Consider the following 18,777-nt stretch of genomic DNA (forward strand, 5'->3'; position numbering starts at 1 on the left):
CTGTGTATTCCTCAATCAAAGGTAAGACGCCATATAACCATAATTAAAATGTGTTGAGTGTGTCGTTAAACATAACAATTCCTTCTATCTCTTATAGTAATACTATAATGTGATTGTGATGTGTAACCACTATGCTTCAGACAAAAATCATACCTAGATTCTCCAGTCTCCGATCCGCTTCTAATGACGGCCTGGATGAGTTTGTTTCCATTAGGACAAGTCTGCTGACTTCCAGTGAAGCTGGTGAAAGCAATGACTGCCCTGACCGAGACGTTGCTGCGACTGCCATGTGGACAGAGAAGCCGAGGGGGGACGGTGGCGACGATGGTGAGGTGGGAGTCAGACGATCCTTCACTGATAACAAGACGCGACTCTTTAACCTGCAGATATCACACAACAAATTATCAGATGATCCTTCACTGATAACAAGACGTGACTCTTTCACCTACATATATCACACAACAAAATATCAGGTGTGTACACCCAACTCTTTAACCTGCAGATATCACACAGCAAAATATCAGATGATCCTTCACTGACAACAAAACACAACTCTTTAACCTGCAGATATCAAACGACAAAATATGTATGGGAACTTTCTTACACAAACATAAACACCTCAACTCCAAGTGATATGGCATTATCTTACACACACACTACATACCTCAACTCCAAGTGATATGACATTATCTTACACACACACTACATACCTCAACTCCAAGTGATATGACATTATCTTACACACACACTACATACCTCAACTCTAAGTGATATGCCATTATCTTACACACACACTACATACCTCAACTCTAAGTGATATGACATTATCTTACACACACACACTACATACCTCAACTCTAAGTGATATGACATTATCTTACACACACACTACACACCTCAACTCCAAGTGATATGACATTATCTTACACACACACTACATACCTCAACTCCAAGTGATATGACATTATCTTACACACACACTACATACCTCAACTCTGAAGTGATATGACATTATCTTACACACACACTACATACCTCAACTCCAAGTGATATGACATTATCTTACACACACACTACATACCTCAACTCCAAGTGATATGACATTATCTTACACACACACTACATACCTCAACTCCAAGTGATATGACATTATCTTACACACACTACATACCTCAACTCTAAGTGATATGACATTATCTTAGACACACACTACATACCTCAACTCCAAGTGATATGACATTATCTTACACACACACTACATACCTCAACTCCAAGTGATATGACATTATCTTACACACACACTACATACCTCAACTCTAAGTGATATGACATTATCTTACACACACACTACATACCTCAACTCCAAGTGATATGACATTATCTTACACACACACACTACATACCTCAACTCCAAGTGATATGACATTATCTTACACACACTACATACCTCAACTCTAAGTGATATGACATTATCTTACACACACTACATACCTCAACTCTAAGTGATATGACATTATCTTACACACACACTACATACCTCAACTCCAAGTGATATGACATTATCTTACACACACACACTACATACCTCAACTCCAAGTGATATGACATTATCTTACACACACTACATACCTCAACTCTAAGTGATATGACATTATCTTACTCACACACACACACACACACACAATACATACCTCAACTCCAAGTGATATGACATTATCTTACACACACACTACATACCTCAACTCTAAGTGATATGACATTATCTTACACACACTACATACCTCAACTCTAAGTGATATGACATTATCTTACACACACACACACTAAGTGATATGACATTATCTTACACACACTACATACCTCAACTCTAAGTGATATGACATTATCTTACACACACATACACATCAACTCCAAGTGATATGACTACACACACTACAACTCCTAAGTGATATGACATTATCTTACACACACACTACATACCTCAACTCTAAGTGATATGACATTATCTTACACACACTACATACCTCAACTCTAAGTGATATGACATTATCACACACACACTACATACCTCAACTCCAAGTGATATGACACTTACACACACACACACATACCTCAACTCCAAGTGATATGACATTATCTTACACACACTACATACCTCAACTCTAAGTGATATGACATTATCTTACACACACACTACATACCTCAACTCTAAGTGATATGACATTATCTTACACACACACTACATACCTACTCTTACATTATCTTACACACACTACATACCTCAACTCTAAGTGATATGACATTATCTTACACACACACTACATACCTCAACTGATAAGACATTATCTTACACACATGACATACACACACACTACATACCTCTAAGTGATTGACATTATCTTACACACACACACAATGGGACCTTCAGTGTTCTGACAGTCACAATGAATAACACGGAGTCACAGTGCACCGCACCTGTAATGACAAACAGACACTGAATAATACTTAAACAATAACAAACACATACACGGAGTGACCATACACAGACAAGTCTGAGAAAGTCTGAATAATACTTACACAATGACAAACACATACACGGAATGACCATACACAGACAAGTCTGAGAAAGTCTGAATAATACTTAAACAATGACAAACACATAAACGAAGTGACCATACACAGACAAGTCTGAGATAGTCTGAATAATACTTAAACAATGACAAACACATACACGGAGTGACCATACACAGACAAGTCTGAGATAGTCTGAATAATACTTAAACAATGACAAACACATACACGGAGTGACCATACACAGACAAGTCTGAGATAGTCTGAATAATACTTAAACATTGACAAACACATACACAGAATGACCATACACAGACAAGTCTGAGAAAGTCTGAATAATACTTAAACATTGACAAACACATACAAGGTGTTACCATACAGAGTCAAGTCTGAGATAGTCTGAATAATACTTAAACAATGACAAACACATACAAGGTGTTAACATAAACAGTCAAGTCTGTGAAAGTCTGAATAATACTTAAACAATGACAAACACATATAAGGTGTTACCATACAGAGTCAAGTCTGGGAAAGTCTGAACAATGTCAAACCTAATGCTCACAGTAGCAGAAGGAACTAAGTAGAATCAAAAGCAACAGAACTATGACAACAAGATTGCTAATGACTAAAACAGACTTACAAGAGTTCCGTATTTCCAGTCTGTATGTTCCGACTCATTGAACAAGTTGAACATTTCTCCACCTGCTACTGACTGAACTCGTTTAGACACATCATCAATGAACCACTCCAGATGGTAAGCGACATTGCCTTGATCCAGTGGAAGGAAGCTACACTTAAACACAACTTCGTTAGTATCAATATCCAAGCTTACAGAGAGTACTGGGGGGTCTGTCAAGACAGGAAGTTCTGTTAAGAGAAAATAGACAAATTAAATAATATTCTTAATAAAATGAGACGAATTTCCATATCTACCAATAAAGATGTACACCTATTTTATCAAAACAGAAAAAACCCACACACAAAAGCTATTACTTTCAAACACGTTAAATAGATATTGATGGTATGGCGTTTTGCTAAACGCTATCACTAGAACATTAATTTAATTAAACATCTCTACTGGATGTCAAACATTTCATAATTCTCACACAGTTTTCAGAGGAAACATTTTTCCATTAGAGGCAGGGGAACTTTTAAATACACTTTACCATATGACATACCATGACCTTTGATAAATCAGCACTGGTTTTAATGCGAAACAAACCCAGTGTGTTCACCGACAGTGTTCTAAACCCAGGCACCCCAGGCACGTGATCTACTGAATGAGTAAACCCCGGTGAAATAATAATTTTGAGTATTAGTCAGGTTGCTGATGATTTAGTTTAAGCAGCTACATGAAATATGTGATGATATTGTGAGTAGTAGTGTCAGTTTTTCCTGTGTATTGTAGTTTGAGTACAATGTGAAGTACCTGTGACAACATTGACAGTGGTGAAGACCAGCTATATGACGTACCTGTGATAACATTGAAAGTGGTGAGGACCAGCTATATGACGTACCTGTGATAACACTGAGTGGCGAGGACCAGCTATATGAAGTACCTGTGATAACATCGACAGTGGTGAGGCCAGCTATATGAAGTACATGTGCTAACACTGAGTGGTGAGGACCAGCTATATGAAGTACCTGTGATAACATTGAAACTGGTGAGGACCAGCTATATGACGTACCTGTGATAACAATGACAATGGTGAGGACCAGCTATATGAAGTACCTGTGCTAACACTGAGTGGTGAGGACCAGCTATATGAAATACCTGTGATAACATTGAAAGTGGAGAGGACCAACTATATGACGTACCTTTGATAACATTGACAATGGTGAGGACCAACTATATGACGTACCTGTGATAACATCGACAGTGGTGAGGACCAGCTATATGAAGTACCTGTGATAACATTGAAAGTGGAGAGGACCAACTATATGACGTACCTTTGATAACATTGACAATGGTGAGGACCAACTATATGACGTACCTGTGATAACATCGACAGTGGTGAGGACCAGCTATATGACGTACCTGTGATAACATTGACAGTGGCGAGGACCAGCTATATGACGTATCTGTGATAACACTGAGTGGCGAGGACCAGCTATATGACGTACCTGTGATAACATTGAAAGTGGTGAAGACCAGCTATATGACGTACCTTTGATAACACTGAGTGGTGAGGACCAGCTATATGAAGTACCTGTGATAATATTGACAGTGATGAGGACCAGCTATATGACGTACCTGTGACAACATTGAATGGTGAGGACCAGCTATATGAAGTACATGGGATAACATTGAATGGTGAGGACCAGCTATATGAAGTACCTGTTGAGTGGTGAGGATCAGTTATGTGACGTACATGTGGTAACATTGAGTGGTGAGGACCAGCTATATGACGTACCTGTGGTAACATTGAGAGTGGTGAGGACCAGCTATATGAAGTACCTGTGATAACACTGAGTGGCGAGGACCAGCTATATGAAGTACATGTGATAACACTGAGTGGCGAGGGCCAGCTATATGAAGTACCTGTGATAACACTGAGTGGCGAGGACCAGCTATATGAAGTACCTGTGATAACATTGAGAGTGGTGAGGACCAGCTATATGAAGTACCTGTGATAACATTGAGTGGTGAGGACCAGCCATGTGACGTACCTGTGATAACATTGAGTGGTGAGGACCAGCTATATGACGTACCTGTGATAACACTGAGTGGCGAGGACCAGCTATATGAAGTACCTGTGATAACATTGAGAGTGGTGAGGACCAGCTATATGAAGTACCTGTGATAACATTGAGTAGTGAGGACCAGCCATGTGACGTACCTGTGATAACATTGAGAGTGGTGAGGACCAGCTATATGAAGTAACTGTGATAACAATGAGTGGTGAGGACCAGCTATATGACGTACCTGTGATAACATTGAGTGGTGAGGACCAGCTATGTGACGTTTCTGTGGTAACATTGAGTGGTGAGGACCAGCTATATGACGTACCTGTGATAACACTGAGAGTAGTGAGGACTAGCTATGTGACGTACCTGTGGTAACATTGAGTGGTGAGGACCAGTTATGTGAATTACCTGTGATAACATTGAGAGTGGTGAGGACCAGTTATGTGAAGTACCTGTGATAACATTGAGAGTGGTGAGGACCAGCTATATGAAGTACCTGTGATAACATTGAGTGGTGAGGACCAGCCATGTGACGTACCTGTGATAACATTGAGAGTGGTGAGGACCAGCTATATGAAGTAACTGTGATAACAATGAGTGGTGAGGACCAGCTATATGACGTACCTGTGATAACATTGAGTGGTGAGGACCAGCTATGTGACGTTTCTGTGGTAACATTGAGTGGTGAGGACCAGCTATATGACGTACCTGTGATAACACTGAGAGTAGTGAGGACTAGCTATGTGACGTACCTGTGGTAACATTGAGTGGTGAGGACCAGTTATGTGAAGTACCTGTGATAACATTGAGAGTGGTGAGGACCAGTTATGTGAAGTACCTGTGATAACATTGAGAGTGGTGAGGACCAGCTAAGTGACGTACCTGTGGTAACATTGAGTGGTGAGGACCAGCTATGTGACGTACTTGTGGTAACATTGAGGACCAGCTACGTGACGTACCTGATAACATTGAGAGTAGTGAGGACCAGCTATGTGACGTACCTGTGATAACATTGAGTAGTGAGGACCAGCTATGTGACGTACCTGTGATAACATTGAGTAGTGAGGACCAGCTATGTGACGTACCTGTGATAACATTGAGTGGTGAGGACCAGCTATGTGACGTACCTGTGATAACATTGAGAGTAGTGAGGACCAGCTATGTGACATACCCGTGATAACATTAAGAGTAGTCAGGACCAGCGTTGGAGCTGTGAAGATCTCTAGTCCTCCAAACACGATGTGTCGTGTGCAGCCTCCCACCTTGTCAATCGGCCCACCAATCACAAGCGGGTGCGTGTTTGTACCCGGCACGATTCGTGTGTAGAATGACTTTGTCATCGCCACCATCGTACCATCAACTTCAACATCGAGACCTAGGGTCTCACTCCAGCTAATGCGGTAGTCATGGAAACGCTGGATCTTCGGTAAGGGCGTGGCCAGGGTCCAGATGCTGTGTGGCGTGCTGACGGTGACGTGGATAGATCGCCGGAAGTAGTAGATGGCGACGCCCGACGAGTCTTCCAGGTCCCCGCCGGTGGTGAGCACGTACATGTTGTTACAGAAAGACAAGTACTTCACATAGAACTTGAATGAAAATCCCACCGAACAGTTGTCCAACATGGACAACACGCCCTCTGAGGTGAAGTCAACTCGGTCATTGTCTGTGTTAAGGCTGATAGCATACCCTCCCCCATTTCCATCCTCAAGTTTTGGCGTTCCCATGACATCTAGATCAGATAATGGTGTCTTCAGCTTACCACCTTCCAGAGACAGGAACTTGAAGCGATGGACAACTGCTTGAGTGGCTGTAATTAATGAAACAAAGAAAAAAGATAAAAAAAAGAAAAATGTTTTTAATTAATGATGAACTCATCACGTTTTAATTACAGTTGTATGCCATCAGACATATGGTTACACTGCTGCCATACCAAGGGCTATACTTTGTTATTATCAACAAGGAATCTTTTTTATGCAGCATCCAATACACATATATTATACGAGTTGTGTAATATTGGCGGGAATGAGAAATAGCATATAGGTCTACTGATGAGGAACGATACCAGAATGCTCTATCACTGGGCTATGCTCCACCCACCCATTAGTACAAACATTAAAACCTATATCTTGATTCTCCCACTGGTTTCGGTGCTGTCGTGCTTAAGCTATTGTCTACAAAGCTGATAGGTACTGGGTTCGCAGCCCAGTACCAGCTTTCACCAAGAGCGACTTTCAACTGAATGTTCGAAAACCCAGTGGTATATAATAATAATAATAATAATAATAATAATAATAAATTTTTATTTCAGATCAGTCATCCATAGAACATATTAAAAATCTCATACAAACTGACTACATAATATACAGTATTTTGTGCCAGTGATTTACACATACAGATTTGACGTACACGCTTGTACACCGCAAGTGGGAAAGTAGGTCGTTTGAGGTTGTTTTGATTCTGCTCTTCAGTGAATATGCTGTTGAGCGAAATAAAGAGCCAAAGGTTTTTACTCAGTGACTGACAAACATATTGCTGTCACTGTATGGTCGTCGTTGACCGATCATCCATTGGTATGCATTATTATAACATATGTTAAGATCCTTCACTCACAATGCACCCGCATACAAATTACTACGATAACTCACAAATAATTGTGTTTTGACAGATTCTGAACATTTTGCAAATCGCCGCAACAACATGTTTGCACGTACACAAAGGGTTCTATACTGTCGTTTAATGTCTTTATGAGCGCATTAAACTAGTCTATGAACTCAATGCAAGACCACTACACCGACTTCTCTCTCATAACCTCTAACCACTAACCCACTGTCCTGGACAAACAACCAAGATAACTGACAGCGTGCTTGAACCTTAATTGGATATAAGTAACCCTAACCCTAACCAAGCGGTGTTTCCACACGAATACTGTATTCATATGGTGATGTTTGGTAGTATTGTAATCCGTGGTAACTGACAACAGTGTGTACTAATTTAGATACTGAACGACGGGTCGTAACACAGAAGTATTGTAATCCGTGGTACCTGACAATAGTGTGTACTAATTTAGATACTGAACGACGGGTCGTAATAAAAAAGTATTGTAATCCGTGGTAACTGACAATAGTGTGTACTAATTTAGATACTGAACAACGGGTCGTAATACAGAAGTATTGTAATCTGTGGTAACTGACAATAGTGTGTACTAATTTAGATACTGAACGACGGGTCGTAATACAGAAGTATTGTAATCAGTGGTAACTGACAACAGTGTGTACTAATTTAGATACTAAACGACGGGTCGTAATACAGAAGTATTGTAAGAGATACTGGACGACGGGTCGTAATACAGAAGTATTGTAAGAGATACTGGACGACGGGTCGTAATACAGAAGTATTGTAAGAGATGATACGGGTAGTAATACAGAAGTATTGTAAGAGATGATACGGGTAGTAATACAGAAGTATTGTAAGAGATGATACGGGTAGTAATACAGAAGTATTGTAAGAGATGATACGGGTAGTAATACAGAAGTATTGCAAGAGATACTGAACGACGGGTCGTAATACAGAAGTATTGTAAGAGATACTGAACGACGGGTCGTAATACAGAAGTATTGTAAGAGATGATACGGGTAGTAATACAGAAGTATTGTAAGAGATGATACGGGTAGTAATACAGAAGTATTGCAAGAGATACTGAACGACGGGTAGTAATACAGAAGTATTGTAAGAGATACTGGACGACGGGTCGTAATACAGAAGTATTGTAAGAGATACTGGACGACGGGTCGTAATACAGAAGTATTGCAAGAGATACTGAACGACGGGTCGTAATACAGAAGTATTGTAAGAGATGATACGGGTAGTAATACAGAAGTATTGTAAGAGATGATACGGGTAGTAATACAGAAGTATTGTAAGAGATGATACGGGTCCTAATACAGAAGTATTGTAAGAGATACTGGACGACGGGTCGTAATACAGAAGTATTGTAAGAGATACTGGACGACGGGTCGTAATACAGAAGTATTGTAAGAGATACTGGACGACGGGTCGTAATACAGAAGTATTGTAAGAGATACTGGACGACGGGTCGTAATACAGAAGTATTGTAAGAGATACTGGACGACGGGTCGTAATACAGAAGTATTGCAAGAGATACTGAACGACGGGTAGTAATACAGAAGTATTGTAAGAGATACTGGACGACGGGTCGTAATACAGAAGTATTGTAAGAGATACTGGACGACGGGTCGTAATACAGAAGTATTGCAAGAGATACTGAACGACGGGTCGTAATACAGAAGTATTGTAAGAGATGATACGGGTAGTAATACAGAAGTATTGTAAGAGATGATACGGGTAGTAATACAGAAGTATTGTAAGAGATGATACGGGTCCTAATACAGAAGTATTGTAAGAGATACTGGACGACGGGTCGTAATACAGAAGTATTGTAAGAGATACTGGACGACGGGTCGTAATACAGAAGTATTGTAAGAGATACTGGACGACGGGTCGTAATACAGAAGTATTGTAAGAGATACTGGACGACGGGTCGTAATACAGAAGTATTGTAAGAGATACTGGACGACGGGTCGTAATACAGAAGTATTGCAAGAGATTCTGAACGACGGATCGTAATACAGAAGTATTGTAAGAGATGATACGGGTAGTAATACAGAAGTATTGTAAGAGATGATACGGGTAGTAATACAGAAGTATTGTAAGAGATGATACGGGTAGTAATACAGAAGTATTGTAAGAGATGATACGGGTAGTAATACAGAAGTATTGTAAGAGATGATACGGGTAGTAATACAGAAGTATTGCAAGAGATACTGAACGACGGGTCGTAATACAGAAGTATTGTAAGAGATGATACGGGTAGTAATACAGAAGTATTGTAAGAGATGATACGGGTAGTAATACAGAAGTATTGTAAGAGATGATACGGGTAGTAATACAGAAGTATTGTAAGAGATGATACGGGTAGTAATACAGAAGTATTGTAAGAGATGATACGAGTAGTAATACAGAAGTATTGTAAGAGATGATACGGGTAGTAATACAGAAGTATTGCAAGAGATACTGAACGACGGGTCGTAATACAGAAGTATTGTAAGAGATACTGAACGACGGGTCGTAATACAGAAGTATTGTAAGAGATGATACGGGTAGTAATACAGAAGTATTGCAACAGATACTGAACGACGGGTCGTAATACAGAAGTATTGTAAGAGATGATACGGGTAGTAATACAGAAGTATTCTAAGAGATACTGGACGACGGGTCGTAATACAGAAGTATTTTAAGAGATACTGGACGACGGGTCGTAATACAGAAGTATTGCAAGAGATACTGAACGACGGGTCGTAATACAGAAGTATTGTAAGAGATACTGGACGACGGGTCGTAATACAGAAGTATTGTAAGAGATACTGAACGACGGGTCGTAATACAGAAGTATTGTAAGAGATGATACGGGTAGTAATACAGAAGTATTGTAAGAGATACTGGACGACGGGTCGTAATACAGAAGTATTGCAAGAGATACTGAACGACGGGTCGTAATACAGAAGTATTGCAAGAGATACTGAATGACGGGTCGTAATACAGAAGTGTGCAAGAGATACTGAACGACGGGTCGTAATACAGAAGTATTGTAAGAGATACTGAACGACGGGTCGTAATACAGAAGTATTGTAAGAGATACTGAAGGACGGGTCGTAATACAGAAGTATTGTAAGAGATGATACGGGTAGTAATAAAGAAGTATTGTAAGAGATGATACGGGTAGTAATACAGAAGTATTGCAAGAGATACTGGACGACGGGTCGTAATACAGAAGTATTGTAAGAGATACTGGACGACGGGTCGTAATACAGAAGTATTGTAAGAGATGATACGGGTAGTAATACAGAAGTATTGCAAGAGATACTGGACGACGGGTCGTAATACAGAAGTATTGCAAGAGATACTGGACGACGGGTCGTAATACAGAAGTATTGCAAGAGATACTGGACGACGGGTCGTAATACAGAAGTATTGTAAGAGATACTGGACGGCGGGTCGTAATACAGAAGTATTGTAAGAGATACTGGACGACGGGTCGTAATACAGAAGTATTGTAAGAGATGATACGGGTAGTAATACAGAAGTATTGCAAGAGATACTGGACGACAGGTCGTAATACAGAAGTATTGTAAGAGATACTGGACGACGGGTCGTAATACAGAAGTATTGCAAGAGATACTGGACGACGGGTCGTAATACAGAAGTATTGTAAGAGATACTGGACGACGGGTCGTAATACAGAAGTATTGTAAGAGATACTGAACGACGGGTCGTAATACAGAAGTATTGTAAGAGATGATACGGGTAGTAATACAGAAGTATTGTAAGAGATACTGGACGACGGGTCGTAATACAGAAGTATTGCAAGAGATACTGAACGACGGGTCGTAATACAGAAGTATTGCAAGAGATACTGAACGACGGGTCGTAATACAGAAGTGTGCAAGAGATACTGAACGACGGGTCGTAATACAGAAGTATTGCAAGAGATACTGAATGACGGGTCGTAATACAGAAGTTTGCAAGAGATACTGAACGACGGGTCGTAATACAGAAGTATTGTAAGAGATGATACGGGTAGTAATACAGAAGTATTGTAAGAGATGATACGGGTAGTAATACAGAAGTATTGTAAGAGATACTGAACGACGGGTCGTAATACAGAAGTATTGTAAGAGATGATACGGGTAGTAATACAGAAGTATTGTAAGAGATGATACGGGTAGTAATACAGAAGTATTGTAAGAGATGATACGGGTAGTAATACAGAAGTATTCTAAGAGATACTGGACGACGGGTCGTAATACAGAAGTATTGTAAGAGATACTGGACGACGGGTCGTAATACAGAAGTATTGTAAGAGATACTGAACGACGGGTCGTAATACAGAAGTATTGTAAGAGATGATACGGGTAGTAATACAGAAGTATTGTAAGAGATACTGGACGACGGGTCGTAATACAGAAGTATTGCAAGAGATACTGAACGACGGGTCGTAATACAGAAGTATTGCAAGAGATACTGAACGACGGGTCGTAATACAGAAGTGTGCAAGAGATACTGAACGACGGGTCGTAATACAGAAGTATTGTAAGAGATACTGAACGACGGGTCGTAATACAGAAGTATTGTAAGAGATACTGAACGACGGGTCGTAATACAGAAGTATTGTAAGAGATGATACGGGTAGTAATAAAGAAGTATTGTAAGAGATGATACGGGTAGTAATACAGAAGTATTGCAAGAGATACTGGACGACGGGTTGTAATACAGAAGTATTGTAAGAGATACTGGACGACGGGTCGTAATACAGAAGTATTGTAAGAGATGATACGGGTAGTAATACAGAAGTATTGCAAGAGATACTGGACGACGGGTCGTAATACAGAAGTATTGCAAGAGATACTGGACGACGGGTCGTAATACAGAAGTATTGCAAGAGATACTGGACGACGGGTCGTAATACAGAAGTATTGCAAGAGATACTGGACGACGGGTCGTAATACAGAAGTATTGTAAGAGATACTGGACGACGGGTCGTAATACAGAAGTATTGTAAGAGATACTGGACGACGGGTCGTAATACAGAAGTATTGTAAGAGATGATACGGGTAGTAATACAGAAGTATTGCAAGAGATACTGGACGACAGGTCGTAATACAGAAGTATTGTAAGAGATACTGGACGACGGGTCGTAATACAGAAGTATTGCAAGAGATACTGGACGACGGGTCGTAATACAGAAGTATTGTAAGAGATACTGGACGACGGGTCGTAATACAGAAGTATTGTAAGAGATACTGAACGACGGGTCGTAATACAGAAGTATTGTAAGAGATGATACGGGTAGTAATACAGAAGTATTGTAAGAGATACTGGACGACGGGTCGTAATACAGAAGTATTGCAAGAGATACTGAACGACGGGTCGTAATACAGAAGTATTGCAAGAGATACTGAACGACGGGTCGTAATACAGAAGTGTGCAAGAGATACTGAACGACGGGTCGTAATACAGAAGTATTGCAAGAGATACTGAATGACGGGTCGTAATACAGAAGTTTGCAAGAGATACTGAACGACGGGTCGTAATACAGAAGTATTGTAAGAGATGATACGGGTAGTAATACAGAAGTATTGTAAGAGATGATACGGGTAGTAATACAGAAGTATTGTAAGAGATACTGAACGACGGGTCGTAATACAGAAGTATTGTAAGAGATACTGAATGACGGGTCGTAATACAGAAGTATTGTAAGAGATACTGAACGACGGGTAGTAATACAGAAGTATTGTAAGAGATGATTACTTTTAATAGCTGTCCACTCCGTTTTGTTCTTGCTGGTGTCACAGAATTTAGACGGATCATCAACAAACACTGATCCACAAGCAAAGCAGGATCCACCAATAGTACATATATCAGTCTGAAAATAGATATAATTTCTACTGTAGATATCAGTACATATATCAGTCTGAAAATAGAGAATATCTACTTAGTTATCAGTAAATATATCAGTCTGAAAATAGAGAATATCTACCTAGTTATCAGTAAATATATCAGTCTGAAAATAGAGAATATCTACCTAGTTATCAGTAAATATATCAGTCGTAACATAGAATATCTACCTAGTTATCAGTAAATATATCAGTCGTAACATATAGAATATCTACCTAGTTATCAGTAAATATATCAGTCTGAAAATAGAGATTATATAAGGTAGTTATCAATAAATATATCAGTCTGAAAATAGAGATTATATACGGTAGTTATCAGTAAATATATCAGTCTAAACCTGGAACGGTAGTTATCAGTCTAAAAATAAAGCATTTCTACAGTAGTTATCAGCATAAATATCAGTCAGAAAAAAAGCATTTCTACAGTAGTTATCAGTACATATATCAGTCAGAATATAAAGCATTTCTACAGTAGTTATCAGTACATAGATCAGACTGACAATAGAGAATATATATACGGTAGTTATCAGTACATATATCAGTCTAAAAATAAAACATTTCTACAGTAGTTTTCAGTACACAGATCAGTCTGAAAATAAAGTATTTCTAGTTTTTATAAAGCCGTGTATTCGTTCCAGTTGTTCATAAAGTAAAGCATTATTCAGTATATTTTATACAATGTAATATACAAACTCCAAGGATATATATTGTTAAGAAGCTCCTAACTAAGAGTAGAATTGGCACTCACCCTGGAAGAACAGCCTTGAGACGTGCAAATGACGCAAGCAGAATTGTAGATGATGTACGTCTGTGTTTCACTGACAAGTGTTCCATCATTGCTGACACTGATGTTGATGCTGCTGTCTGATCTCAGTTCACACACGACGACGTCACTGCTGATGTATGTCGTGTTCACAGTGTATGTAGCATTCCCGTCAAACCGGTTTCCAACCTGAAATATCATACAATATGTTACTGGTTTTGGTTGCTTATGAATGAACCTCAGTAATGTAATAAGGGAAAAATACTGAAATCTCAGTAATGTGACAAACTGAAAACTATTTACTGAAATATCAGTAATGCGACAAACTGAAAACTACTTACTGAAATCTTGGTAATGTGAAAAACTGAAAACTACTTACCGAAATGTCGGTAATGTGACAAACTGAAAATTCCTTACTGAAATCTAAGTAATGTGACAAACTGAAAACTAATTCTAAAATATTGGTAACGTGACAAACTGTAAACTTCTTGATGAAATCTTAGTAACAAAGTGGTGACAAACAGAAAACTCCTTACTAAAATGTTGGAAATGTGACAAACACAAAATTACTTAAAGAAATTGCCGTAATGTGACAAACTGAAAACTCCTTACTGAAATCTCAGTAATGTGACAAACTGAATAACCATTACTGAACTCTCGGTAATATGACAAACTGAATAACCCTTACTAACATCTTGGTAATGTACCAAACTGAAAACTACTTACTGAAATCTCGGAAATGTAACAAAGTAAACTACTTACTGACATCTCGGTAATGTGAGAAACTGAAAACTACTTACTGAAATCTCGGAAATGCGACAAACTAAACTACTTACTGAAATCTCGGTAATGAGACAAACTGAACTACTTACTGAAATCTCGGAAATGTGACAAACAAAACTACTTTCTGAAATCTCGGAAATGTGACAAACTAAACTCCTTACTGAAATCTCGGAAATGTAAAAAACTAAACTACTTACTGAAATCTCGGTAATGTGACAAACTGAAAACTATTTACTGAAATCTCGGTAATGTGACAAACTAAACTCCTTACTGAAATCTCGGAAATGTGACAAACTAAACTCCTTACTGAAATCTCGGTAATATGACAAACTAAACTCCTTACTGAAATCTCGGTAATGTGACAAACTAAACTCCTTACTGAAATCTCGGTAATGTGACACACTGAAAACTCCTTACTGAAATCTCGGTAATATGACAAACTAAACTCCTTACTGAAATCTCGGTAATATGACAAACTAAACTCCTTACTGAAATCTCGGTAATGTGACAAACTAAACTCCTTACTGAAATCTCGGTAATGTGACAAACTAAACTCCTTACTGAAATCTCGGAAATGTGACAAACTAAACTCCTTACTGAAATCTCGGTAATGTGACAAACTAAACTCCTTACTGAAATCTTGGTAATGTGACAAACTGAAAACTACTTACCGAAATGTCGGTAATGTGACAAACTGAAAATTCCTTACTGAAATCTAAGTAATGTGACAAACTGAAAACTAATTCTAAAATATCGGTAACGTGACAAACTGTAAACTTCTTGATGAAATCTTAGTAACAAAGTGGTGACAAACAGAAAACTCCTTACTAAAATGTTGGAAATGTGACAAACACAAAATTACTTAAAGAAATCGCGGTAATGTGACAAACAGAAAACTCCTTACTGAAATCTCAGTAATGTGACAAACTGAATAACCATTACTGAAATCTCGGTAATATGACAAACTGAATAACCCTTACTAACATCTTGGTAATATAACAAACTGAAAACTACTTACTGAAATCTCGTAAATGTAACAAAGTAAACTACTTACTGAAATCTCGGTGATGTGACAAACTAAACTCCTTACTGAAATCTCGGTAATGTGAGAAACTGAAAACTACTTACTGAAATCTCGGAAATGCGACAAACTAAACTACTTACTGAAATCTCGGTAATGTGACAAACTGAACTACTTACTAAAATCTCGTAAATGTGACAAACAAAACTACTTACTGAAATCTCAGAAATGTGACAAACTAAACTACTTACTGAAATCTCGGAAATGTAACAAAGTAAACTACTTACTGAAATCTCGGTAATGTGACAAACTGAAAACTATTTACTGAAATCTCGGTAATGTGACAAACTAAACGCCTTACTGAAATCTCGGTAATGTGACAAACTAAACTCCTTACTGAAATCTCGGTAATGTGACAAACTAAACTCCTTACTAAAATCTCGTTAATGTGACAAACTGAAAACTCCTTACTGAAATCTCGGTAATGTGACAAACTGCCGCCGTGCTCTCGACGAAGCTGCTGCCGATGAGGATGAGTCTCCTGCAGTGTTTGTTGACGCGCACGTCACAGAGGTCACCGGCCTGGATTCGAGACAACACTGGAGGCTGTGTCGCATTCACTGAACAATCCTCGCCAATCCAGTTGTTATTACAAATACACTCCCCTGTAAAGACAAAAACACTCCCCTATAAAAACAAATACACTACCCTGTAAAGACAAATACACTGCCCTGTAAAGACAAATACACTGCCAATTAAACATAAATACACTCCATGTAAAGACAAATACACTACCCTGTAAACAACACACCTCTTTAAACACACTCTCTTGTAAATACAAAGACACGTCCCACCAGAACTCATCCCCGAAGAACACACTCACCCTTATCAAGACATACACCCCTCTAGAACATACTACTCCAAGAGGTATCTGGCTTAATCAGAATTTTAGGTAAACAAGGTTTGACAAGCCTACTTTATGCAAAAAGTGGTGCCGATTCTAAAAATGGCAGTTTTATTGACCCTACTCAAGATAAAATAGCCATATTGGCAGTTTGTTAGCCAAAATTGTCCAAAATCAGCTAATTATATGAACGGTCTAGTACTGTACTTAATAATGTGAATATTTTACATCACTATTTTGTGGTCACGGTCTGGCCAAACAATGATAATCTCATCAATGCAGCCAAATCTTGGCCACATTTAGCCAATGTTTGGCCAAAACCAGTTATTGTCCACAGGAATAGTAATGCAATTGTACTCGATGTGAACAGCAGTAAAATTTGATGAATAAATCAAAGTTATGAAGCCAAATACACACAGAAAATACAAAATGGCATTATATTGTTTTCAAAATTAATTCAGTTTTAACCAAAATAATGTGCAAGAGTACACAGGAAAACGATATGAAATATATCATCACCACCATACACTACCATCATGATAAACACCATGCACTACCATCATGACAAACACCACGCACTACCATCATGATAACCACCATGTACTACCATCATGATAAACACCATGTACTACCATCATGACAAACACCATGTACTACCATCATGATAACCACCATGCACTACCATCATGATAAACACCATGTACTACCATCATGACAAACACCATGTACTACCATCATGACAACCACCATGCACTACCATCATGATAAACACCATGTACTACCATCATGACAACCACCATGCACTACCATCATGATAAACACCATGTACTACCATCATGACAACCACCATGCACTACCATCATGATAAACACCATGTACTACCATCATGACAACCACCATGCACTACCATCATGATAAACACCATGTACTACCATCATGACAAACACCATGTACTACCATCATGACAACCACCATGCACTACCATCATGACAACCACCATGCACTACCATCATGATAAACACCATGTACTACCATCATGATAAACACCATGTACTACCATCATGATAAACACCATGTACTACCATCATGACAACCACCATGCACTACCATCATGATAAACACCATGTACTACCATCATGACAAACACCATGTACTACCATCATGACAACCACCATGTACTACCATCATGATAAACACCATGTACTACCATCATGACAAACACCATGTACTATCATCATGACAACCACCATGTACTACCATCATGATAAACACCATGTACTACCATCATGACAAACACCATGTACTACCATCATGACAACCACCATGCACTACCATCATGACAACCACCATGCACTACCATCATGATAAACACCATGTACTACCATCATGATAAACACCATGTACTACCATCATGACAAACACCATGTACTACCATCATGACAACCACCATGCACTACCATCATGATAACCACCATGCACTACCATCATGATAAACACCATGTACTACCATCATGAC

General features: G+C 38.9%; 1 protein-coding gene across 2 annotated transcripts in view; it reads right to left on the reverse strand.

The window, feature by feature from the left end:
• Positions 1-2,414: 2,414 nt before the first annotated feature.
• LOC121382945 overlaps positions 2,415-18,777 on the reverse strand; it is a 211,391-nt gene continuing 195,028 nt past the window's right edge. For both annotated transcript variants that reach the window (XM_041512633.1, XM_041512632.1), the window contains 6 exons: positions 16,829-17,022; positions 14,539-14,742; positions 13,645-13,759; positions 6,431-7,066; positions 3,212-3,438; positions 2,415-2,475 (listed from right to left, as the gene is read on the reverse strand). In XM_041512633.1, the coding sequence (XP_041368567.1) occupies positions 2,440-2,475; positions 3,212-3,438; positions 6,431-7,066; positions 13,645-13,759; positions 14,539-14,742; positions 16,829-17,022 (1,412 nt within the window). In that variant the 3' untranslated portion in view covers positions 2,415-2,439. The remainder of the gene's footprint in view (positions 2,476-3,211; positions 3,439-6,430; positions 7,067-13,644; positions 13,760-14,538; positions 14,743-16,828; positions 17,023-18,777) is intronic.

Source organism: Gigantopelta aegis, chromosome 10, assembly GCF_016097555.1.
Source record: "Gigantopelta aegis isolate Gae_Host chromosome 10, Gae_host_genome, whole genome shotgun sequence".
NCBI lineage: Eukaryota > Metazoa > Mollusca > Gastropoda > Neomphalida > Peltospiridae > Gigantopelta > Gigantopelta aegis.